We start from the raw sequence: 26,454 nt of genomic DNA, 5'->3' as shown, positions 1-26,454 counted from the left end.
GAGGCTAAGGTGGGAGGATCTCTTGAGCCCAGGAGGTTGAAGCTGCAGTGAACTGAGATTGTGCCACTGCACTCCAGCCTGGGTGACAGAGCAAGACCCTGCCTCAAAAAAACAAACCCAAACAAATCATGTCTGACAGAGAGAATGGGGGTGGGGAAGTAGGGGGTGGGATTTAAATACAACTTATTTTAAAATATCCAATTTTTGGCCGGGCGCCATGGCTCATGCCTATAATCCCAGCACTTTGGGAGATCGAAGCGGGCGTATCATGAGGTCAGGAGGTCAAGACCAGCCTGGCCAAGATGGTGAAACACCGTCTCTACTGAAAATACAAAAAAATTAGCTGGGTTTGGTGGCAGGCGCCTGTAATCACAGCTACTCGAGAGGCTGAGGCAGAGAACTGCTTGAACCCAGGAGGCGGAGGTTGCAGTGAGCCGAGATCACGCCACTGCACTCCAGCCTGGGCGACAGAGCGAGACTTCAACTAAAAAAAAAAAAAAAAAAAAAAGATTTTTGTTTTTTTTTCTTTTCATTTTGAAAACGATTTTTTGAGATGGAGTCTCGCTCTGTCACCCAGGCTACAGTACAGTGGCGAGATCTCAGCTCACTGCACCCACCTCCTCCCCAGTTCAAGCAATTCTCTGCCTCAGTCTCCCAAGTAGCTGGGATTACGGCGCCCGCCACCACGCCTGGCTAATTTTTTTGTATTTTTAGTAGAGATGGGGTTTCACTATCTTCACCAGGCTGGTCTTCAACTCCTGACCTCATGATACACCCGCCTCAGCCTTCCAAAGTACTGGGATTACAGGTGTGAGCCACCGTGCCCAGGCCAAAAATCTAATTTTTAACAAAAAAAAATTTTAAGATATACGAATAAACAGTAAAATACAGCTCTAGAACAGGGAAAAAAGTCAACAGAAACCATCCCTGTAGAAGTTTAAAAATTGCATTATTATAAACAGCCAACATGTAATACTACTGTCTTCCTCTTTTCAAAGGGAACTCTTCAGAACATATTACGTGCCTATCTGGCTCAAGAAACAAATCAACGTTACTGTGTTTATACTGAAAAGCGCTGATGATTTTAGGTATTACTGGGATCCCAGTTTTTTGCTTTTTCTGAGACAGGGTCCTACTCTCACCCAGGCTGGAGTGCAGTGGTACAATCTCGGCTCACTGCAACCTCTGAGTCTCCCATGCTCAAGCGATCCTACCACCTCAGCCTCCTGAGTAGCTGGGACTACAGTTACACGGAACAATGCCAGCTAATTTTTGTATTTTTCACAGGGTTGGCATTTCACCATGGTGCCCAGGGGCTGGTCTCAAACTCCTGAGGCCCAAGCAATCCACTCATCTTGGCATCCCAAAGTGCTGGGATTTACAGGTATGAGCCACAACCTTCTCCAAAGTGACATACCACTCACTATCATGAGCAGCAAAAGGGCCACAGAGAACATTCTTTCAGAAGGCTCTCATTCAAGATTTAACCACAAATCTGACATCGCCCCATCCATATATATTTCCTTTAATCTTTTTGAGAAGAGATGGCCTGATCAGGTATATATCCTCAGAATGCATCTCTAGTTTGACATCCATGCTCAGGTCTCTGCAAGAGAGTACTGACCTGCTTTTAATTAGCATGTATCCATCTATCTATTCATAAATGTTTCCTGTACACCTGCTATATGCCAGGTGCTAAGCATCAAAGAATATATATACATACCAAGCTCTTATCAGAAAGGTTTAATCTTGAACTGTCAAACTAAGAGATGATATTTATGGACGAGTACAGTTCAGTATTCTTAGAGTTATCTAAATTTTTATTTCTTAAAAAAACATTTCTTCAGCCAGGCACGGTGGCTCACACCTGTAATCCCAGCACTTTGGGAGGCTGAGGCGGGCAGATCACTTAAGGTTGGGAGCTTGAGACCAGCCTGGGCAACACGGCGAAACCTCTATTAAAAATACAAAAATTTGCTGGGCATGGTAGCGGGCACCTGTAATCCCAGCTACTCAGGAGGCTGAGGCAGGGAGAATTGCTTGAACTCGGGAGGTGGAGGTTGTAGTGAGCCGAGATTGCGCCACTGCACTTGAGTCTGGGAGACAAAGCAAGACTTCGTCTCAAAAAAATAAAATGAAATAACATTCCAGTAGAGTCCTCAGAGAAATAAATTTGATCTTTTAACTAAACCACAACAGTGAGTTAAAATTAAATCATTGTGCCACTATGTGAAACTGATTTTACCAAACTGTTTTGGCATCATGCCAATGATCTGTATTGAGAAACATAAAAAACAGTACCAGGAGATAATAGTTCATACTTAAGAGTACTCATTTAGTCAGACGCCATGCTAAACGCTTTGCATGCATTAATTCATTCAACCCTCACAAATATAATCAAATTCCACGTGGCAAGTACCGTTTATTACTCTCATTTGACAGAGGAGGACACAGCTGACAGGAGGATTAAGTAACTTAATTAAGGCCACAGTGGTAGAAACAGGATATTAACCCAGGGAAACTGACTCCAGAGCGCCTGTTCTTAGTAACTATGTTACACTGCCATTATCCATTAAGTAAGGATGTTAAGGTCTCTATTCATTATAGCTTTCATGTTTTCTCTTTTTTTAAAAAAAACAGGGTCTCACTCTTGTTGCCCAAGCTGGTATGCAGTCAGTGGTGTGATCACGGCTCGCTGCAGCCACACCTTGCCAGGCTTAGGTGATCCTCCCATCTCAGCTCCTCAGTAGTTGGGACCACAGGCGTGCACTACCACGCCCAGCTAATTTCTGTATTTTTTGTAGAGACAGGGTTTCACCATGTTGCCCACGCTGGTTGTGAACTTCTGGGCACAAGCTATCCATCCACCTCAGCCTTCCAAAGTGCTGAGATTACAGGCATAAGCCACTGGGCCTGGCCTAATGTTTTCTTAATACTTCTCAGGAGAAATTTTAATACTAGGAACAGCTCCTCAGCAATTGATTTGTTCTCGGCTTCTAAGAAGGAATAACTTAACTGACTACTCTTTTTCTTTGAACTAGGTGAACTTAGAGCTAGATTTACCACATCTACTATATAGACTTATAGTATGCATTTTTGGCTATCATATTTCTACTTCTAACTTGTAATGATTATCTCTTTATTCCACCAATCTATTTATTTCCACCTAGTTCCCTATTTTTAAACAGTATTATGTTAATCTTTGTAAGCCAAACCCTTTTTGTAGGATAAGGCTTGGCACAAACAATAACTTGAATCCAACAAAACAGTTTACAGGGATCCAGATCCTTAAAAAGCTGTCTAGACTTATTAGATATCAAAGATGCTACTTTAATATTAGCAGTTTTAACACATGAACAGAAAATCAAAGTCAAGTGAAAGATCAGTATCCAGAAAATTTTTTTATAGATCCTTAAATATTCTGAATTCTTCTGAATAACTCTGTTCACGGCATGACACATACTATAAGTTCTTCACTAACAGAATGAACATGACTGAATGACTATCTGAACCCCATTAAAGAAATAAGTACCTGACTTCAAGGGCTTTGATAGCTTCTAGCATTTGTAGAAACTCTGCTGCTTTCCATACATCATTGGCTTCTTCTTCTCCTTGTATCATTAATTTTGCTGTATATGTGAACTCAATTAAATGGCGAAAGGCCATTTTACTAACACCTGCAAAGAAGATGTACATTAGAGCATGTAATCATATTGACCTCAAATCTTACAATGTTTAGTAAAGAAACAAAAGCCCAGGGCTTGGAGCTTGATTAGTATTTATTTTTGAAAACTATTTTCTGGCAGAATTCTCATTAGCAATACAATAATATTACAGCTAAATTCCAACACTACCTAGCTGGAAAATCTTAAACTAAGATTTTTCCAGAAGACTTCTTGAGGCTCTTGGAGAATAGTTAAGATTGTATCACTCAAATATATGAATTGGCTATTACATGTCAGACATGCTACATTTCTTGCCAAGGAGATTCAGCCATGCCAATTCAGCTCCAAAATCTTCAATAGCTTTTCATAACTTAGCAAACAAAATTTAGTGCCTCTCTGACTTTATTTCAAGGCCCTTCACATTATTTTCCTATTTACCTTTCCAAATTTTAAACTATATCACACACACACATTATATACTGTTTCTCAAACCCTGCACTTTCTAATAGCTGACTTGCCTTTATTTTATTCATTTATTTTGAGACGGAGTTTCATTCTTGTTGCCCAGGCTGGAATGCAATAGTGTAATCTTAGCTCACCACAACCTCTGCCTCCCAGAGTCAAGAGATTGTCCTGCCTCAACCTCCCGAGTTGCTGGGATCACAGGCATGTACCACCACGCCCGGCTAATTTTGAATTTTTAGTAGAGACAGGGTTTCTCCATGTTGTTCAGGCTGGTCTCAAACTCCTGACCTCAGGTGATCTGCCCGCTCAGCCTCCCAAAGTGCTGGGATTACAGGCATGAGCCACGGTGCCTGACCTGACTTGCTTTTATTAACACCCTCCTAGTTGGATGTTTAATCATTTTATCTCTGATTATACTCATCCTACCACTCACCCCTTAAAGGTCCAACTCTAATGTCACATGTTCAATGAAACCTTTTAACATTTATTGTAATAAGAACATGAGAGCTTAACACAGTTTTTAAAGTGTACATTATTGACTACAGGTACAATGTTTTTTTTTTTTTTTTTTTTTTTTTTTTTTTTTTTTTTTGAGACGGAGTCTCGCTCTGTCGCCCGGGCTGGAGTGCAGTGGCCGGATCTCAGCTCACTGCAAGCTCCGCCTCCCGGGTTTACGCCATTTTCCTGCCTCAGCCTCCCAAGTAGCTGGGACTACAGGCGCCCGCCACCTCGCCCGGCTAGTTTTTTGTATTTTTTTAGTAGAGACGGGGTTTCACCATGTTAGCCAGGATGGTCTCGATCTCCTGACCTCGTGATCCGCCCGTCTCGGCCTCCCAAAGTGCTGGGATTACAGGCTTGAGCCACCGCGCCCGGCCTACTACAGGTACAATGTTGTATAGATCTCTAGTTTACTCATCTTGCTCAATTGAAACTTTATGCCCATTGATGAGTAACTGCCAATTTCCTTCTCCCTCCCAGCTCCTAGCAACCCCTATTCCACTCTTTCAATCTATTTTAGATAGCTCATGAGTAGAAGTGACTATTTTAGATTCCTCTAAAATGATAAATGGAAATACGTAGTGTATGTCTTTCTGTGCCTGGCTTATTTCACTTAGCATAATGTCCTCAAGGTTCATCCATGTGGTTGCATATGCAGAATATTCTTATTCTTAAAAGCAGAAGAGTATTCCATTGGATACATATACTACATTTTATCCATTAATCTACTGACGAATATTTAAGTTATTTCCTCTCGTGGCTACTATAAATAGTGCTGCAATGAACATAGGAGTGCTAAAACTTCAAGATCCTGATTTCAGTCCTTTTGGATAAATGTTCAGTAAGTGGGATTGCTGAATTGTATGGTATTTTAATTTTTTGTGGAATATTCATACTGTTTTCCATAATGGCTGCACCTATTCCTACCAACATTGTGCAAGGATTCCAATTTATTTATATCCTCACCAACACTAGTTGTCTTTTGTCTTTTTTTTGAGAGCCATCCTGAAAGGAGTGAAGTGATACTTCACAGTGGTTTTGATTTGCATTTCCCTGATGACTAGTGACACTGAATATTTTTTTCATGTATCAGTTGGCCATCTGTATGTTTTATTTGGAGAAAGATCTGTTCAAGTTCTTAGCACATTAAAAAAAAATTTTTTAATTTTTTTCTGCATCATTTGGACTGTAGAGTTACCACATTTTTTAATTGAGTAGATTTTTTTTTTTACTATTAGTTGTGGGAGTTTCTTATATATTTTTGGGATTCATTCCTTATCAATTATTTGGTTTTGCAAATATTTTCTCCCATTCCTTAGATTTCCTTTTCACCCTCAGTTGTTTCCTTTGCTGTATAGAAGCTTTTAAGTTTGATGTAGTCCCACCTGTCTTATTTTCTGTTGTTGGCTGTGCTTTTGATGTCACGTCCACGAAATCACTAAAAATGATGTCATGAAGCTTCCCCTCATGTTTTCTTCCAGGAGATATACATTTTTTGGTCTTATGTCTAAGTCTCTAACTCATTTTGAATTTTTTTCTTTTTATGGTAGAAGATAGGGGTTCAATTTCATCTTTTTGCATGTGAATACCTAGTTCTTCCAACATCATTTGTTGCAGAAAATATTCCTTCCTTATTGTGCATTCCTGGCATCCTTGAAGATCAGTTGACCATATTATCTGCATGGATTTATTTGTGGGCTCTCTATTCTGCTCCATTGGTCTGCATGTCTCTTTAAGCTAGTCCCTTTGATTATTGTAGCTCTGTAAAATATTTTGATATTAAGAAGCATGATGTCGGCTGGGTGCAGTGGCTCATGCCTGTAATCCCAGCACCTTGGGAGGCCAAGGCTGGTGGATCACCTGAGGTTAGGAGTTCAGTATCAGCCTGGTTGATATGGTGAAACTCCATCTCTACTAAAACAAAAGAAAAAAGAAAAAAGAAAAAAAAGTAGCTGGGGGTGGTGGCACCCACCTGTAATGCCAGCTACTGGGGGGCTAAGGCAGGAGAATCACACGAACCAGGGAGGCGGAGGCTGCAGTGGGCCAAGATTACACCATTGTACTTCAGTCTGGGCAACAGAGTAAACCTTCCTCAAAAAAAAAAAAAAAAAAAAAGCATGATGCCTCTAGCTTTGTTCTTTCTCAAGACTGATTTGGCTAGTCCATGATTTTCTGTGGTTTCATATGAATTTTAGAACTGCTTTTCCTGCTTCCATAAAAAAAAAATCCCATCAGGATTTTGAGAGGGACTATAGCGAACCTGTAGCCCACTTTCTGTAATACAGGCTGGATATCCCTCATATGAAAAGTTTGGGATCACAACTGTTTTGGATTTTGAAATATTTGCACTATACTTGACACGAGTTGAGCATCCCAAATCTGAAAATCCGAAATCCAAAACGCTCAACAAGCATTTGAGTCATGTTGATGCTCAGAAAGTTTCCAATTTTGTAGCAGTTCAGATTTTTTTTTTTTTTTTTGAGACCAAGTCTCATTCTGTTGCCCAAGCTGGAGTGCAGAGGTGTGATCTCAGCTCACCGCAAGCTCCACCTCCCGGGTTCAGGTGATTCTCCTGCCTCAGCCTCCTGAGTAGCTGGGACTATAGGCACATGTCACTACGCCCGGCTAATTTTTGTATTTTTAGTAGAGAAGGGGTTTCACTATGTTGGCCAGCTAGTCTTGAACTCCTGACCTTGTGATATGCCTGCCTCGGCCTCCCAAAGTGCTGGGATTATAGGTGTGAGCCACTGCACCTGGCAAGCAGTTGAGATTTTCAAATTTGAGATGCTCAATCTGTATGGACAATTTAACAATACTAAGTGTTCCAAATTCATGAAGATCTATTAAGTGTCTTTAGTTTCTTTTTTGAGAAGGAGTTTTGCTCTGTCGCCCAGGCTCGAGTGCAGTGGTGCGATCTAGGCTCACTGCAACCTCAGCCTCCCGAGTAGCTGGGACACAGGCATGGGCCACCATACCCAGCTAATTTTTGTATTTTTTTTTTTTTTTTTTTTAGTAGAGACAGGGTTTCACCATGTTGTTCAGGCTGGTCTTGAACTCCTGACCTCAAGTAATCCACCTGCCTCCGCCTCTCAAAGTGCTGGGATTACAGGCGTGAGCCACTGTGCCCAGCCCAATTTCTTTTTTTTTCTTTTTTTTTGAGACGGAGTCTCGCTCTGTCGCCCAGGCTGGAGTGCAGTGGCGGGATCTCAGCTCACTGCAAGCTCCGCCTCCCGGGTTTTTTACGCCATTCTCCTGCCTCAGCCTCCCGAGTAGCTGGGACTACAGGTGGCCGCCACCTCGCCCGGCTAGTTTTTTGTATTTTTTAGTAGAGATGGGGTTTCACCATGTTAGCCAGGATGGTCTCGATCTCCTGACCTTGTGATCCGCCCGTCTCGGCCTCCCAAAGTGCTGGGATTACAGGCTTGAGCCACCGCGCCCGGCCGCCCAATTTCTTTAGTTTTATGGTTCTCAGTATTGCATGTCTCTCACCTAAGGAGGTGAAAGGTTAAGCTTACTCTTATTTTATTCTTTATGGTGCCAATATAAATGGGATTGTTCTCCTAATTTCCTTTCCAGACAGTTCATTGTTAGTGTATAAAAATGCAACAGATGGCGGGGCGCGGTGGCTCATGCCTGCAATCCAACACTTTGGGAGACTGAGGTGGGTGGATCACCTAAGGTCAGAAGTTCGAGACCAGCCTGGCCAAAATGGTGAAACCTCGTCTCTACTAAAAATACAAAAAGTTAGCTCGGTGTGGTGGGAGGTGCCTGTAATTCCAGCTACTCGGGAGGGTGAGGCAGGAGAATCATTTGAACCCAGGAGGTAGAGGGTTGCAGTGAGCCAAGGTTACGCCACTACACTCTAGCCTGGGCTACAAGAATGCAACTCGATCTCCAGAAAAAAAAAAAAAGCAACTGACTTTTGTACGCTTTGTTTCCTGCATCTTTACTACATTTATTAGTTCTAGTAGTTTTTTGTGGTGTCTTTAAAGTTTTCTATATATGTCATCTGCCAAAAAAGACTGATTTCTTCCTTTCTAATTTGGATGGTGTTTACTTCTTTTTCTTACCTAATTGCTCTAGCGAGGATTTCCAGTACTATATTGAAGTGATAAGAGTAGCCATCCTTGTCTTGTTCCTTGATCTTAGACAAAAAAGTGTCAGTTTTTCACCGTTGAGTATGTTAGCTGTGGGTCCTTATCACATTGAGATAATTTCCTTCTATTCCTAGTTTGTTCAGAGTTTTTACTGGGAAATGGTATTAAATTTTGTCCAAGGCTTTTTCTTCATCTATTGAGATGCTCAAGTCATTTTGCTTCTTTATTGTTAGTATGGCTTATCACATTAACTAGTTTTCATATGTTGAACTATCCTTTCATCCTAAGGATAAATCTCACTAAGTCATGGAATATGATACTTGCACCTTGCTGTCAGAATCAGTCTGCTAGTATTTCACTGCAGAGTTTTGCATCTATATTCATCAAGGATACTGAGCTATAGTTTACTTTCTTGTGTCCTCTTTGTCTTGCTTTGGTACTGGGGTAATGCCTACCAAAGAATTTGGAAATATTCCTTCCTCTTCAGGTTTTTTGAAGGCTGTGAGAAGGTCTGAAATTAACTTTTCTTTTAACATTTCATTGAATTAATCAATGAAGCCATCTGGTCCCATGCTTTTCTTTGTTGGAAGGTTTCTGACAACTGATACAAGTGCTATAGCAATTGCAGGTCTGTTCACACTTTCTATTCCTTCATTATTTAATCCATTTATGCCTAGTGTTCCATTATTTGAACGCTAAGTGTGTGGGAGTTATTAATATCCTACTGCTTAGGGTCATCACCACGGTCTGATTTTTCAAATTCAAAAAATTGCAATTTCAGGTATAAATGGGTTAACTATGAAACATTCTTTAATTACTTCTCCAAGGCTCAATTCTGTAAACTGTACCTACTCTGATAATGACAGTTCATGGACATCTCTTGACTGTAAACTACTTGAGGAAAAAGATTTTTGACCTGTATACTCACATCACAGTACCTAACAGTGCCTCCTAAAATGGAGGAACATAGAGCAGGAATAAATCAATAAATACTAAAGTCACTTTCTTTTTCTTTTGAGGTGGAGTTTCGCACTGTTGCCTGGGCTAGAGTGAAATGGCGTGATCTTGGCTCACTGGGACCTCCACCTCCCCAGATGAAACGATTCTCCTGCCTCAGCCTCCCGAGTGGCTGAGATTACAGGTGCCCAGCACCACGCCTGGCTAATTTTTTGTATTTTTAGTAGAGACAGGTTTTCACTATGGTGGCCAGGCTGGTCTCAAACTCCTGACCTCATGCGGCCTCCCAAAGTGCTGGGATTACAGGTGTGAGCCACCACGCCAGGCCTAAAGTCACTTTCAAAATTATGCATTTATCATTGATACTTTTGACAGTTTTGTGTTTAAAATTTAGTCCTAAAGTCACACTGTTTCTTTGTCTCTCAATGCTATGTATTATTGGTTCAGTTTGCTAATGAAAGACTATGAGGCGCTATTAAGAAAAACAAAAAGAAAACCTATATTTAACATAGATTTTAGACTAAGAAATGCCCAAGTCCAAATTGCACACAATAGGTAAAACTGCAATTCACAAAAATATGTTCTTCCCATCTGCTTTACACATCTGAATGCAGCCTTCAGGACAACAATAAGAATGCTGGTGGAATATGATTTAAGCCTTCAAAGTAGCATCCTCTATTTGTGTAAAGAAAGATTACTGGCTGGACGCAGTGGCTCATGCCTGTAATCCCAGCACTTTGGGAGGACGAGGTGGACAGATTACTTGAGGTCAGGAGTTCGAGACCACCCTGGCCAACATGGTAAAACGCCATCTCTACCACAAATATAACAAAATTAGCCAGGTGTGGTAGCACGCGCCTATAATCCCAGCTACTGGGGAGGCTGAGGAAGGAGAATTGCTTGAATGCGGGAGGTGGAGGTTGCAGTGAGCTGAGATCATGTCACTGTAATCTAGGCTGGGCAACAGAGCAAGACTCTGTCTCAAAAAAAAAAAAAAAAGGATACCATTCAGGAAGTTATAACTTCCATGTTTTACTCACAGCTCTTACATGAACTGAGTTATCTGGGGCAATTCAGAAACTCTGAGCCTCAGCAAACTCATTTTCAAAATGTCTAAAAGCAACCTGAATATTGAGAAACACCATAAAATATAAAAAGACTGTGTTACACTCTACCAAATAAACAAATAAAAATAACTGGACTCACTGAGGGCTAGTTTTATTTGGTTCCCTTTGTATTTTTTCTCCTTGTTGCTATCATTTATTCTTCAGTATATGAGAGTAGCCCAAGGAAAACACAACTAGCTTGTGCTGTCTTTCCGAAGTTTTGGCCAAAAGTTTAAAAGCACAAGAAAAAAAATCCTTTTTAAAACAATGTGTAAATGTTGCCAAAGTCAAATGAGATTTTGAGTTTTAATCAAACACACATACATAACACTTACTATATATATAAAAAGCAAGGCCCTAAATACTTTACAAGCATTAACTTACTTAATCCTCATAACATCTCTATAAAGAGATAAAACCCAGATGATCTGACTCCTAATCTATGACAAAGATTTTAAATAGGATACTAACAGGATGAAAACTTCAAACTTTTCCTTCCTGCTTGGAAAAGTTTGAAGATACATGTTCTCATTCACTATAGGTTCACAATCTCTTACTCATAATTCTAAAGTCCCCTCAATTTATTTTTTTTGTACATACGCACATATGCCTACCCCTCCACGTTATTCTCTGGTGGTAGGAATTACTGCTTATTCTTCCAATTTACATCTTGACTTTTATTAACATTTTCACCAGAAAGGCTTTGCTGAACTTTGAGAGAACCATATGCTAGAGATATAAACTGTATTAGCCAGAAAATCTTAATACCACTAGCATTCTCAAATATATTAGAATTTCAGGATCATTCCTCTGCTTTCCTGCTCAAGTCCAAATACTTGTTGACAATCTTTAGAGGTGGATCTTCCACTTGGAGAAAACTCCGTATGCCATGTCAACACAGAGCCAGTCAAAAAATGTGATAAGGGCCAGGCACAGTGGCTCACGCCTGTAATCCCAGCACTCTGGGAGGCCAAGGCAGGAGGATCACCTGAGGTCAGGAGTTCGAGACCAGGCTGGCTAAAACGGTGAAACCCCATTTCTGCTAAAAATACAAAAAATTAGCCAGGTGTGGTGGCGCACGCCTGTAATCCCAGTTACTCAGGAGGCTGAGGGAGAAGAATCGCTTGAACCCAGGAGGTAGAGGTTGCAGTGAGCCGAGATCACGCCATTGCACTCCAGCTTGAGCAACAAGAGTGAAACTCCATCTCAAAATAAAAAAAGCAGTAAGCTTGAAGGCCGGGCTCTGTGGCGCACACCTGTAATCCCGGCACTTTGGGAGGCCAAGGTAGGCACACCACCTGAGGTCAGGAGTTCAAGACCAGCCTGGTCAATGTGGCAAACCCCAGTCTATTAAAAATACAAAAATTAGCCAGGCGTGGTGGTGAGCACCTGTAATCCCAGCTACTCAGGAGGCTGAGCCAGGAGAATCACCTGAACCCAGGAGATGGAGGTTGCAGTGAGCTCAGATTGTGCCACTGTACTCTAGCCTGGGAGGCAGAGTGAGACTCCGTCTCAAAAACAAACAAAATAGCCAGGCGCGGTGGCTCATGCCTGTAATCCCAGCACTTTGGGAGGCCGAGGCGGGTGGATCACCTGAGATCGGGAGTTCGAGATTAGCCTGACTAACATGGAGAAATCCCATCTCTACTAAAAATACAAAAAATTAGTCGTGCATGGTGGTGCATGCCTGTAATCCCAGCTACTCAAGAGGCTGAGGCAAGAGAATCGCTTGAACCCGGGAGGGGGAGGTTGCGGTGAGCCGAGATCACGCCATTGTACTCCAGCCTGGGCAACAAGAGCACAACGCCATCTCAAAAAAAAAAAAAAAAAAAAAAAAAAAAAAAGTGGTAAAAGAATCGAAGCATCAACCCTTTCAAAACTGGCCTACAGACATTTGTCTCATTTAACAACCAGCACTATTAACATTCAGGAAAACTAATTTTGAAGTTAGGAGAAGAAAGTTATCAAAGAAAAAATATCATTTTGAATCTGCTCTTACTCTTGTATTACTCATCTCACAAAACGTACACATTCTTTCTCTCCCTCACCACCATACTGAATCAACGACAAATCTTTTTGATTCTGCCTTATTATATCTCAGCCACACTGTCTCTACTTTCCCATATCTTTTTTTTCTTTTTTGAGAGAGAGAGTCTTGCTCTATCACCCAGGCTGGAGTGCAGTGGCACGGTCTCGGCTCACTACAACCTCCACCTCCTGGGTTCCAGCAATTTTGCTTCCTCAGCCTCCCGAGTAGCTGGGATTACAGGTGCGTGCCACCACGCCTGGCTAATTTTTGTATTTTTAATAGATACAGGGTTTCACCACGTTGATCAAGCTGGCTTCGAACTCCTGACCTCACGATCCGCCTGCCTCGGCCTCCCAAAGTGCTGGGATTACAGGCGTGAGTCACCGCGCCTGGCCTCCCATTTCTCTTAAAACCAGAAGTTTCGGCTGGGTGTGGTGGCTCATGCCTGTAATCCCAGCACTTTGGGAGGCCGAGGCAGGTGGATCGCAAGGTCAGGAGTTCGAAGCCAGCTTGATCAACGTGGTGAAACCCTGTATCTATTAAAAATACAAAAATTAGCCGGGCATGGTGGCACGCACCTGTAATCCCAGCTACTCGGGAGGCTGAGCAGGCAAAATTGCTGGAACCCAGGAGGTGGAGGTTATAGTGAGCCGAGACCGTGCCACTGCACTCTAGCCTGGGTGACAGAGCAAGACTCCATCTCAAACAAACAAAAAACCCAGAAGTTTCTCCATAAATCTGGCAGCAAAATTTGATCTCAACTGACATGAGGCTATGTCCAGTCTTTATCCCACTTACAGTGAATACTAACATGCTATGCTGCTAAACTATTAATATTTGCAAGTATTATGTTTTTCATTGCCCTTAGAAAAGTTCTAAAATCTGGAATGTTGAGAAGTATGTCTGGCCTCCAAGATGTGAATAAGGAATTGTGGACCTAGCTCCCTGTCTTGACTGATGAGAATCACCTATAGACTAAATAAAGTACTGGTATAAGGGCTGGGTGTGGTGGCTCATGCCTGTAATCCTAGCATTAGGGGAGGCCAAGGTAGGAGCATTGCTTAAGGCCAGTAGTTCAAGATGAGCATGGGCAAAGTAGTGAGATATCTTCTCTACAAAAGATATAAAAACTAGGCTGGGCATGGTGGCCCATGCCTGCAATACTAGCACTTTGGGAGACTGAGGCAGGCAGATCATTTGAGATCAGGAGTTTGAGACCAGCCTGGCCAACATGGTGAAACCCTGTCTCTACTGAAAATACAAAAAAAATTAGCTGGGCATGGTGGCAGGCGCCTCAATTCCAGCCCTTTGGGAGGCTGAAGCATGAGAATTGCTTGAATGTGGGAGGCAAAGGTTGCAGTGAGCCACGATCGCACCACACTGCAACCCAACCTGGGCAACAGAGACTCCATCTCAAAAACTGTAATAATAATAAAAAATAAAAATACAAAAACTAGCTGGCCTTGGTGGTATGTGCCTGCAGTTAGAAGGCTGAGATGAGAGGACTGCTTGAACTCAGGAGGTCAAGGATGCAATGAGCCATGCTGGTACCACTGCACTCCAGCCTGGGTGACAGAGCAAGACCGTCTCCAAAAAAAAAAGTACTGGTACCTGATCTTTGGAATCAAAACTAGGATAAATATCTGGGTTTTTGTTTTGTTTATTATGAGCACCCCAGGTGCTTCTTCTTTTTTTTTTTTTTTTGATGGAGTCTCGCTCTGTCGCCCAGGCTGGAGTGCAGGGCGCAATCTTAGCTCACTGCAAGCTCCACCTCTCGGGATCACACCATTCTCCCGCCTCAGCCTCTCCAGTAGCTGGGACTACAGGTGCCCACCACCATACCCGGCTAATTTTTTTTGTATTTTTAGTACAGACGGGGTTTCACCGTGTTAGCCAGGATGGTCTCGATCTCCTGATCTCATGATCTGGCCGCCTTGGCCTCCCAAAGCGCTGGTATTACAGGCCTGAGCCACTGCGCCTGGCCCCCAGGTGCTTCTAACTTATATGACCAGCCCAACACTGTCCTAGGAACAAACCAGTGACCTAATTAGCTAACATGAACCAAACTGATTACACTTGCCCAGCTAAGTGAAGTGATGGTAGATGTATAGTAATTATACATCAAGATTAGTTTGGTAACTTAACAAATCTCAGCAATCCCTTACTCCCTTCATAACAGAAGTGTGCAGAATACAACTTTTCTAAGAGAGTATCTAAGGAAAATGTTGAAGTGAACAACTTAATCTGAGTCTTCTCCCTGCCAGCAATGCTTAGAACGGAGTAAAAGGGGGCAGCATTCTGGAATTACTCTAGACTCAGGGAATCCCTGCAACTGGTGGAAAACTCCTACTCAAAAAGATGTATAAACATGTACAAGGATGTTTTTTGTCCTTGACAGTAGGGGCTAAAATTTCTGGACACTATGTTAGAGTTGCTATTACAGAGAAACTAAGTGCTATGGATCTGTGGTTTCAGGTGAAGTAGAAAAAGAATGAATTTAGAAAACTGGAGGTTCAGGTTAGAAGGCTGTATGTTCTGAACAAAGGAATGAAGGTCTGTTGAAGATTTTGTATGGTGTGAATCCAAGTCACAAAGCTGAGCTGGGATCCAATTAGCTTCAATAGCAACAAATCTGATTTGAAGTTAAAGATGAACCTGTGGTTCTAATCAAAGGTAACTTACTTCAACCAGGAACACAGAAAACAGGGAGGGTGAGCTCAGCTTGCACCTAATGAGTTTATACTCAGAGAATATTACAATCTTAATTTATACACTTGTCATCTGCTTTTACGCAATCCTCTAAGACAGTGGTCCTCGACATTGACTGCACACTAGAAGCATGCGAGGGCAGTGCTCCTCAAATTTTACTGTGCATACGCATCATCTGGAGACCTTGTTCCAATTTAGCAGGTCTGGAGTGGAACCTGAGTCTGTATTTCTAACAAGTTTCCTAATGATCCCCATGTATGTGGTCCTCAGACCACAACCTACATAGCAAGAACCTAGAGAACTTTTAAATATAGTTGCCTGGATCCCACTACTGAAAGACTTAATTATCTGGAAATGCAACCTGGACATTTGTATTTGTGATAGCTTCCCTGGTGTCTCTAATGCCCATCTAATGTGCCATGCTGTAAGTCATTATTTGTATTTTACGAGTGGGGGATGGGGTCCCAGTTCTAGCTAAGATGGAGAATGCACACTCCACCCTATCTTGTCCGTTGATCACAACTAAAAATCCTGGAAAGAACACATAAAGCAAATATACAAGGACGCTGAAAAGTAAGTTGAAGCAAGCAGACTGGGAAGAGAAATCAAAACTCAAACAGTAGTAAGTTTCCTGTTTTTTTCCTCCCACAAATGTGAGCTTAGACTTGAGGACAGCCCAAACCTAACTGTGCAGTGAGTGGAGACAGAGAAAAGTTTCAAGAGAAATTCCTTCTGGATAGAGAACCAGAAAAGACGATGAATGGGAGAGGGACAATGGGGAGGGGTGGATATCTGGTAATTTTTCTTCTCTCTCAGCTCTGCCTCAAGGAAAGTCCCAATTCTGAGTCTGCACACCTGTGGCTGGTGGTGGTCTCCTAAGCTCTAAAAGAAAGTTCTTCTGACAAAAGAACCAGGAAAAAGATGATGATCTGAAGAGTATGGAGAAGGAAATTCATTTTATTTTTTTCTCTTAACTTTTCTCTCTCTCCATTTTGTCCAGGAAATGAGCCCCTCCACAGAAAACGTATGAAAGCACAAAGAAGCTAAAATCCCAGTTTTCTCACCAAAGAACCACGAAAAGAAACTCTTGGGAGCTTGTGTACAAGGGATATCGTGGGAAGGAGAAAAGTCCTCCACATTTGTGTATACAATCTCGTTTACCACCAAGATGCCCATGTGTGGAACTGACCCAAGACGGCAGAGCAAAGGCTTTGAGAACTGCACAATGGCACGGATGGCACACCTGGGACCTGAACGGCAATACAAAGGTTTTGAAAACTAAGTTCAAATTGGATCCGCAGCCCACAGAGGCAGTCTGAACCTAACCAGGTTAACTGCCCGCTAAAGCAAAACCAAAAAACCAAAAATATTTTCCAGAGGATTTTAAGAGCATCCAGTCTTGTAACAAAATATTCAAATGTCCATGACATACTCCAAAATTATGTGACATATGAAAAATAAGGAATCCAAGATGTCTAACGTCACACAACACACAAAACAGTTAAAACAGAGCTAAAACTCAGTTTTCTAACTATATGCCCAGGGCTTTCTCCACAGCCAGGTGACCTTGCTAGACAGTACAGTAACCCCAGTTAAGGGCTTAAGATACTGAACCAAATTAATTATTTAAACCTGAATCTGACCAAATGACAGAAATAAAAGAGTGTCTATTTTGCTTTCTTATCTATCTCGAGTTCAAATACTGAAGACTCCACAGACCCAAATCTCAAGGTGACTAGTCTTCAGAAGACCAGGCTCTACTTCTACTCCTCCAGGTAGTGTGTGCTCATTCTACCAGCAACAAATATTCCAGCTTGGGCCACTTTTTCTTTTTGAGACGGAGTTTCACTCTTGTTGCCCAGGCTGGAGTGCAATGGCGTGATCTCGGCTCACCGCAACCTTTGCCTCCCAGGTTCAAGTGATTCTCCTGCCTCAGCCTTCCTGAGTAGCTGGGATTACAAGTGCCCGCCACCACGCCCAGCTAATTGTATATTTTTAGTGGAGACGGGGTTTCACCATGTTGGTCAGGCTGGTCTCCAACTCTTGACCTCAGGTGATCTGCCCACCCTCGGCCTCCCAAAGTGATGGGATTACAGGTGTGAGCCACCGCACCCGGCTGAGTCACTTGTTTTTTTAAGACTTAAAATTTCTGCTCAGACTCGGCCAGTCACGGTGGCTCACGCCTGTAATCCCAGCACTTTGGGAGGAAGAGGCGAGTGGATCACTTGAGGTAGGGAATTCAAGACCAACCTGACCAACATGAAGAAACCCCGTCTCTACTAAAAATACAAAATTAGCTGGGCGTGGTGGCACGTGCCTATAATCCCAGCTACTCAGGAGGCTGAGGCAGGAGAATCGCTGGAACCTGGGAGGTGGAGGTCGCGATGAGCCAAGATCACATCATATTGCACTCCAGCCTAGGTAAAAAGAGCTAAAATCCATCTCCAAAAAAAAGAAAAAAAAATTCTGCTCAGACTCTCCTCTTTGAATTCTCTCCTCTCTAAGGAAGACCAAACCATTCATTCTCCCTCTTCAGTGATACCATTTCACAGTAATAGTCTTTGTAATACTTTTTAAACTCCTTTATTTGCCTGTTGCTCACCTGCTACGGAATTTTCCGACTATTTTAAGGGATGTCTTATTCACTAATTCTTCATTTCCTGGGTCTAACATAGTACATAATATAGGTATTCAATACGATATATATTTTTTTGAGACAGGGCCTTGCTCTGTCGCCCAGGCTACAGTGCACTGGCAAAATCATGGCTCACTGCAGCTTTGACCTCCTGGGTCCCAGCAATCTTCCCACCTCAGTCTCCTGAATAGCTGGGACCACAGGTATATGCCATCAGACTCAGCTAATAATTTTTTTAATTTTTTGTAGAGAAGGGTCTCCCTAATGTTTCCTAGGCCGGTCCCTGTTTATTAAACTTTGACAATACACCAAGTATTATGCCAGGCATTCTGCATGTTATCACAATTAGTCTTTATCAGCCTATGAACCCACTTTTCAGAGGAGGAGAAAAGCATGCAATTGAGGTAAAATAACCTGCCTGAGGTCACATATTTAAAAAGCCTCAGGTGTGAATGAATTCATGGAGGCTTACTTTGTAGTAGAAACCACTATCAACTGGGCAGTCAGATTCTCTTACTAAGTTTTGTGAATTTCCATAATTATATCCCTGTCCTGATCATAGATATTAAAAGATAATCTAGCCGTGAATGTATCAGCTATAATGCTAAACTGGAATATACCAAAATTAAAGAATATTCTTAACTCTTTTTTGTTTTCTTTACTCCTCTAGGCATCAAAGAGAAAAAAAGCAAGTTTCTAAGCAACCCATTCAGAACAAAGAATACGTACACGATGAAACAGATAGAAAACCAAAATCCAAGAACCCTAAAAGAAGCTAAAATTTTGTAATTACATAAGCAAACAGATTTATTTCCTACTGTTTCGGATTTTGATGCCGGTGGTAGGGGAGGAGTTACTGCAGTAGCAGAAGAAAAAGCATGGTAATTAATAGCACAGACTTAATTCCTTGCTAGTTGGGTAACCCTGGGCAAGTAACCTTTTAGAGTCTCTTTCCTGAAGTGTAAATTATTAGAAGTAACACCACTTTCCTTTTAAAAAAAAAAAAAAAAAGAAAGAAAAGACAGGGTCTATGTTGCCCCAGGCTGGCCTTGAACTCCTGGGCTCAAGCAATCCTCCTGCCTCAGCCTCCCAAATAGCTGGGATTACAAGCACAAGCCATCATGCCCAACATCAAAGGATCGCTGTGAGCAATTAGACAATACACAAACTATATATTACAATGCCTGGCACTTGGCAGGTTATTAGAAAAATGTTTAGAAAGTACAAAAATCACTTTTTGCTTCAAGGTAACAGGTACTGATCCATCCCATTGTAGAGCCAGAATTTCCTCTGAATGCTACTTCAGTTCATTTTTCCTAGCTTTCTTCCTATTATGGCAGCCCACTTCACACTGTGCATGTCATCTGTACCTCTGCTAGTACATCACTACTTCTGCTACAGAGTACAGTAGAAGTTTCTACTGTAACCTGCAGCATCTCCACCGGTCTGAAACATAAACCCACTGAACAAAGCCGGTAATTCACGTTTAATACGTGTTTTCAAAAGACAATGACCACCAGTTTCCACAATGGAAAAGACCAACACCTACCATCTAAGTTTTTCCTGGTAGATCATTCAACCAAGCACTTCACTGAAAGTAAGACTTCTCAGGTATCAGAAGAACAATTTATCTACCTTTACCTATAGAACTACTGATGCCTATTTCCCATGGTGTCTTGTGTCTAAAACTGCTTCACCAATTGTTTGCTAAGTATTGTATTTAAAACAAGCTTTTAAATAAAACGGCTTCTTTGACTTATTAAATAAAAAATAAAAAATAAACAGTCACTTACCTTCTATCTCCACCAAAGGTTCTTGGGTAAACTCCTGAAAGAATTTGTAGAAGAACTTACTACAAGCAGCCAAAACAGCCTTGTGAGCCTTAAAATGGTGTCCTAGGTAAAATTAAAAAAAAAAAAAGAAAATAATACACAAGCACGAAAATCAAATGTAAAACTATATAAAAGACTGAAAAATCGTATAAAACAAAAAATAGGTCTTCCTTCATTACATAACTATATAAATTATTGAACTCAATGCAGAATATTCTTGGCAGCTATCCTGGCAAATGTTAATCTCAATTAGATAGGAAGCTAAAACTTCACTTCAAACTCCTTTAGTTTTATAAAGGCTAATTTACAACACCAGGTAAGGAGCCTCTTGACACTTTGTTATTTCCAATTAAGTAGTGAGAAGCATATCCAACTCAGTTGAAACTGCTAAATAAAAGGACAACTCTTTAAAAGGTCACATATCATTTGGAAAAAGAGAAAAAAGCCGCAAACACAAAGCTGGATATGTCTGCTATGAAAAACATTTTAATATGCCTAATATTTGGAGGCTCCATCTATGGCAGACCCATAATTTTACAAAGAGCTTACCTTGAGAAACCTATTTTCACTAAACAGAAAACATACACAAGCTGGATTTTCTTTTATTATAGAGACAACTTCTAAGACTGGTAAAGACCCTACTTTATTTTGGAGACTGTCAAAGGGGGTATGAGTGCTGCAAAGGAATCTCTCTCATTCTCCCTTTTAGACCATTTGGGAAACTAGAAATCAACACTTCCCAAATGACTCCTGTGAGGGACTTCTCAAAGAAGCTTACCAACAAGAGGCTATGAACCAAACATTTTGAGACATCCTGTCCCCAACGCCATCATCTTGCACTCAACAGGATGTAAGAAGTTAAAATGAGATGAACACCAGACTACGTGGAAAGCGTGACTGATCAACCAGTCTTCTGCAGCACGCTCTGTGTGAGTGGACACTGACAAGTGCAATCTGGTCTGCAGGCTTTGGTAGGGAGACCATAGAGGATGTGTTTAAAAAAAAAAAAAAAAAAAGGCGGGTGTCCGAAGGACTGAAAAAAAAACTGAAGCTAAAAATGCTCCTCTGCCCACTGCCCTACCCACCGTCGACAATTAGGGTGATGTCAGTAAAGCGGTCCTGCTCTCGCTGTTCATTCAATCGGTCCAGGATCATTTTATGATGTTCAGGGAACTCCTGAAGGCATTCCATCGTCTCTTCAGCCTCCATGGCCGTCGGGCTGCTCTACAAAAGAAGAGCATGATAATGTACACCCATGAGCTCGGGCCGAGGAACAAAACCCCTAAAGCATAAAACAACAACAAAAAAACCCAGCAACGTGAAAAGAAAGGGGGAGGGTGAAGCAAGAGGAGAGAAAGGCGAGGGAAGAAAGGCGAGCCGAGCGGCCGCGGCGCGTTGGGGGCCGGAGTCGCGGCCGCGGGACTCCGAGCCTGACCTAATTGGAGTCGGGAGACGCGAGCTGGAGCGGGGTGGGCACAGCGCCGGAGGCTCCAAGCGCCGGGGCGCGCAAGTCCAACAAGGGAGGGGACTCGACAGCGGTGGCGGCCCTCTAACGGCCCGCCAAGCCCTTCTGCCCGGCCGGGGCTCCCGCCGCCCCGGGACCCGGTCCGGCCCGCGACCCACAACGACTCTCGGGTCGCCTCTCCCTCCCCCGCCCTCCCTCTACTCCCCCGCCCCGACCGGGCCGGCACTCACTGAGGGAAGGAGGAGCGGCCCAGGCTTGCGCGTCACCTACGTCGACGCACAGCGTCACCACGTCAAGCTCCGGCTGACGCGGACGCCTTCAGGGCGCCGACCAGCAAGGGAACGGGCCACGCCCCTGTCCACACCCCTCAGCGGATGGGCGGGGCCCAGCGTGGGGATTTGGCGCTCAAGAAAGGCAAGGACTTGAGCTCTGAGAAGGAACCGGGCTGCGGTCGATTTGAGCTCGTGCAGGGCCTGGCAGTGCCAGAAGCTGGGAAACTAAGTCGCCGCCCTTCCACCTCTCACCCTTCCGAGCTTGACTCCAGGGGCGGACACTTCCCAACCCCAGCCCAGAATGAACTCGCCAACCGTCCTCAACCCAGCTACTGCGCGGCCCCTTCCGCCCCGTCCTGCCCCGCCCCCTTCCTTCCGAGACCTCGGTCGACCAGCCTTACCTAGCTCGTGAGCCGCCCTCCTGCCTCTCGGGCCCTCAGAGCCTCTTGTTCCCTGCTTTCTCCTCCCAGGGCATAATGCGCCCCAAGCCTTTCCTGACCCCTAACTCGTGGCTCGTCCTCCATTTTCTTCGTGAGAGCAGGGGCTCCACTTCTCGGGCCCCGCGGACGCACGGGCGCTCGGTTGGGCACCCGGGGGGCCGCGGCGCCGGCAGAGGTAACGACGGGCGCGAGCACGTTCCGGCCGCCCGGGATCTTCCTCGGCGAAGCGCGCCCTCCCCGCGCCCGACCGCAGCACGTGTTTGCTGGGCTCAGGACTTGGGGCTGCTCAGAATTATTTACACTGGATCCCCTTACTGCAGACCTTCCCCCACTCTTTTAAAGAATCCAGACCGGGCGCGGTGGCTCACACTTGTAATCCCAACACTTTTGGGAGGCCTAGGCGGGCGGATCACATGACGTCAGCAGTTCGAAACCAGCCTGGCCAACATGGCGAAACCCCGTCTTGACTAACAAAAATTATACGGGCGTTGTGGTAGGCGCCTGTAATGCCAGCTACTTGGGAAGCTGAGGCAGAATAGCTTGAAGCAGGGAGGTGGAGGTTGTAGTGAGCCGAGGTAGTGCCACTGCACTTAAGCCTGGGCGACAGAGCGAGACTCCGTCTAAAAAAAAAAAAAGTCCAGTGACCCACAGTTAGCTGCATGTGACTGCTTCCTTCATTCCTCCAAAGAAATATTATATATAAATACATTGTGAGGATAATCCTTAAATTGAGATTTATTTATTTTTTCTCTCAAAGAACTTGAGAATTGGGATTAGGGAGGAACTCAAATAGCTATATGCTAAAAATGTAATCATTATTTCAACAGACCATTGAGAATCCTAGTACTAGGCACTGAGAAATCGAGTTGTGAACAAGGTACATGTGGTTTCTGCCTTTCTGAATCTTAAGTCGGAGAGTCCATGGATATTTTGAACACTAATTGCCTAGGTGCTTACTGATGAGTTTTGCAACACCTGAAGAACAAAGTAACTAGGTGTCAAGGAAAGCCAGTTGACCTGTAAGAAGAGATGTGGGCGGGTGCGGTGGCTCATGCTTGTAATCCCAGCACTTTGGGAGGCGGAGTTGGGGACGAGGAGTTGAGCCCAGAAGTTTGAGGCCAGCCCGGGCACATCGCGAGACCCCATTTGTATTAAAACAAAAAAAAATGTTTTTAAGTGATGTGAAGTCTAAGTGTTCTTAGCCAAAAGTATAGCACATGCAAAGGCACCAGGATTATAGCATTCAGGAAACTGAAAGAATGTTGCTGGATAGACGCACAAAGGTGCCTTTGTACAGTGTTGAAGATGTACAGTGTTGAAGATGTACAGTGTTGAAGATGTTAGATTTTCTTTTTGCAAGGGGAAGCCTTGATGTATGGTGACATCCTAATGTTTGCTTTTTAAAGAGATAATTCTAGCCTTAGTATGGAAAACATTAAATGGGAAAAGCTGCTCGGAGTAGAGATCAATTGGGAGACTGTTAGTAATGTAGATGAAACCATGGGGGAAAATGGAACTAGAGAGCTGGTCAGAATCTAGAGATAGGCTGGGCGCAGTAGTTCAGGCCTGTAATTCCAGCACTTTGGGAGGCCCAGTAGGGGAGGATCGCTGGAGCTCAGGTGTTCAAGACGAGCCTGGGTGACATGGTGAAACATCCTCTCTACAAAATACAAAAAAATTAGTGATAGTGTGCACCTGTTGTTTCAGCTACTTAGAAGACTGGGGTGGGAGGATTGCTTGAGCTTAGGGAGGTTGAGGCTGCAGTGAGCTGAGATCGTACCACTTCACTCCAGCCTGGGCAACAGAGTGAGACCCTCTCTCAAAAAAAAAAAAAAAAAATCTAGAGATGGAACCAACATTGGCTGTAAAGCATGCCATAGATACTAAATAAATATTGCTAGATACATTGGTGACAAGGGAGAAGGAATAGTCAAAGATGGCTCCTGGATTTCTGGCTTGAGCCTGTAGATTGTTGGTACCATCTACCAAACTAGAAAACACAACTGGCGGAGCTGGATGGGGAGAGAGGATGGAACCAGAGGTGTTATTATAAGGAGATGATGTTAGAAGCCCTTGGATATATGGGCCTACATATAGTTTAGGGAAGAAGCCTAACGGTAGAGATAGAGATTTGCAAGTTTACAGCATAGAAGGAATATTGAAGTGTTAAGAATAGATGGGATTGTTTAAAGAGAGTCTGCAGGGGTGATAGGCTAGCAGCTTGTAGATTGAATTGGTGTTTTAAAATATTATCATCAGCTGGGCACGGTGGCTCATGCCTGTAATCCCAGCACTTTGGGAGTCCGAGGTGGGTGGATCACGAGGTCAGGAGTTGAGACCAGCCTGACCAACATGGTGAAACCCCGTCTCTACTAAAAATACAAAAATTAGGTGGGCATGGTGGCATGTGCCTGTAATCCCAGCTACTGGGGAGGCTGAAGCAAGAGAATTGCTTGAACTCGGGAGGCGGAGATTGCAGTGAGCCCAGACCGTGCCACTGCACTCCAGCCTGAGCCACAGAGCGAGACTCCGTCTCAAAAAAAAAAAAAAAAAAAAAAAAAAAATAGGCTGGGCGCGGTGGCTCACGCCTGTAAGCCCAGCACTTTGGGTGGCTGAGGCGGGCAGATCATGAGGTTAGGAGATGGAGAGCATCCTGGCTAACACAGGGAAACCCCGTCTCCACTAAAAATACAAAAAAATTAGCCAGGCGTGGTGGCGGGCTCCTGTGGTACCAGCTACTTGGGAGGCTGAGGCAGGAGAATGGCATGAACCCAGGAGGCAGAGCTTGCAGTGAGCCGAGATCACACCACTGCACTGCAGCCTGGGTGACAGAGCAAGACTCCATCTCAAATAAATAAATAAATAACACATAAGTTAAATTAAATAGTATCATAATCGTTACTATTCACACAGTCCGCCACCACCACCTGGCTAATTTTTTGTATTTGTAGTAGAGATAGAGTTTTGCCATGTTGGCCAGGCCGGTCTCAAACTTCTGACCTCAGGTGATTCACCTGCCTCCGCCTCTCAAAGTGCCGGGATTACAGGCGTGAGCCACCGTGCCTGGCCATGGTGTTTCTTAAGATGAAGAAATTATACAAAAAGTGGGCTTTTTGGAAATTCCAGTATATAGGGCTGCTCTTCTTTTACAGCAATTGAATTTAACCAAATGGAGAACCCTTTTCTATATAGGATTTGAGCTGTCCAGTTCACTACAATCCCCACCAGTTTCTAATGTTTTGGACTCAGCTATCTTAATTCATTTTCCTTATTTGCTTAGTCCCTAAAGGCATTTGAGTTTGGGACTCCTAGTCTATAGGGTCAGAACAGAAGAGAGTGTAAGACTTTGTACCTAAAAAGTATCAATGTTTATGGATTGAGTTGAAAAGGAAGAAGCTGAAAGGACTGAGTACTGCAGCTGAAGAAAGATGGAAAACTGGAAGAGTATGACATCAATAAGGCCGTGAAAGGAGAGTGTTTCAAAACAGAGGGTGTGGGCCAGGTGCAGTGGCTTATGCCTGTAATCCCAGCACTTTGGGACGCCAAGGATCACCTGAGGCCAGGAGTTCGAGACCAGCCTGACCAACATGGAGAAACCCCATCTTTACTAAAAATACAAAATTAGCCATGTGTGGTGGTGGCAGGCACCTGTAATCCCAGTTACTCTGGAGGTTGAGGCAGGAGAATCGCTTGAAACCAGGAGGTGGAGGTTCAGTGAGCTGAGATGGCACCATTGCACTCCAGCCTGGGCAACAAGACCAGAATTCCATCTCAAAAAAAAAAAAAAAAAAGAGAGAGTGTGGTTAGCAATGCCAAATGCTGCCAAGTGGTCAGGCTAAAAAAAGATTGGAAATGGTCTGGTATATTTAGCATCATGAATGTCTTTGGCAGAAGACCTTAGCAAGAAAAGATTTAATGGAGTTCTGAGGGGAAGAAAGGGGAGGTGAGAAGTCTATATTCAGGTAGGTTAAGAAATAGCTAGGAAAATTGGGACAGCAATTTTAGAACTTTCATTTAAAAATGAGAGAAGAGATGAAAGGAGTACCTGTAGAGTCTAGCCAGTTTTACTATTTTTTGTGTGTTTGGATGGGAGAGACTTAGGCTATTTAAATGGTGAGGGGGAAGGATCCAGCAGAAGAAGAAGATGAAAGTACAAGAGGAAAAGGAGTAATTGTACAAGAGAGGGATTAATGGATTGAAAGTTCTTGAGAGTGTAGATTAGCTTTCAAGAAGTTAAGGAAATTCCTATCAAACTGAAGACCTCTATTTTCTTCCTTAGATAGA

The 26,454-nt window shown here is 43.3% G+C and overlaps 1 protein-coding gene across 18 annotated transcripts in view; it reads right to left on the bottom strand.

Annotated features, from left to right (window-relative positions):
- Positions 1-26,454, bottom strand: part of ZNF131 (zinc finger protein 131) — a 122,435-nt gene that overhangs the window by 32,203 nt on the left and 63,778 nt on the right. For 3 of the 18 annotated variants that reach the window (XM_030927173.1, XM_030927174.1, XM_030927175.1), the window contains exons 3-5: positions 21,079-21,217; positions 19,955-20,056; positions 3,533-3,677 (exon numbers count right to left, since the gene is read on the bottom strand). In XM_030927173.1, coding sequence (XP_030783033.1) covers positions 3,533-3,677; positions 19,955-20,056; positions 21,079-21,217 — 386 coding nt within the window. Of the gene's footprint in view, positions 1-3,532; positions 3,678-19,954; positions 20,057-21,078; positions 21,218-21,428; positions 21,831-21,982; positions 22,001-22,131; positions 22,510-26,454 lie in introns of those variants that run through there. The other 15 variants (XM_010374399.2, XM_030927182.1, XM_030927187.1 and 12 more) reach the window with 13 other exon arrangements.

The sequence above is a fragment of the Rhinopithecus roxellana genome, chromosome 3, assembly GCF_007565055.1.
Source record: "Rhinopithecus roxellana isolate Shanxi Qingling chromosome 3, ASM756505v1, whole genome shotgun sequence".
NCBI lineage: Eukaryota > Metazoa > Chordata > Mammalia > Primates > Cercopithecidae > Rhinopithecus > Rhinopithecus roxellana.
Note: the sequence above shows the minus strand (reverse complement) of the source record. Positions and strands in the feature narration are given on the sequence as shown.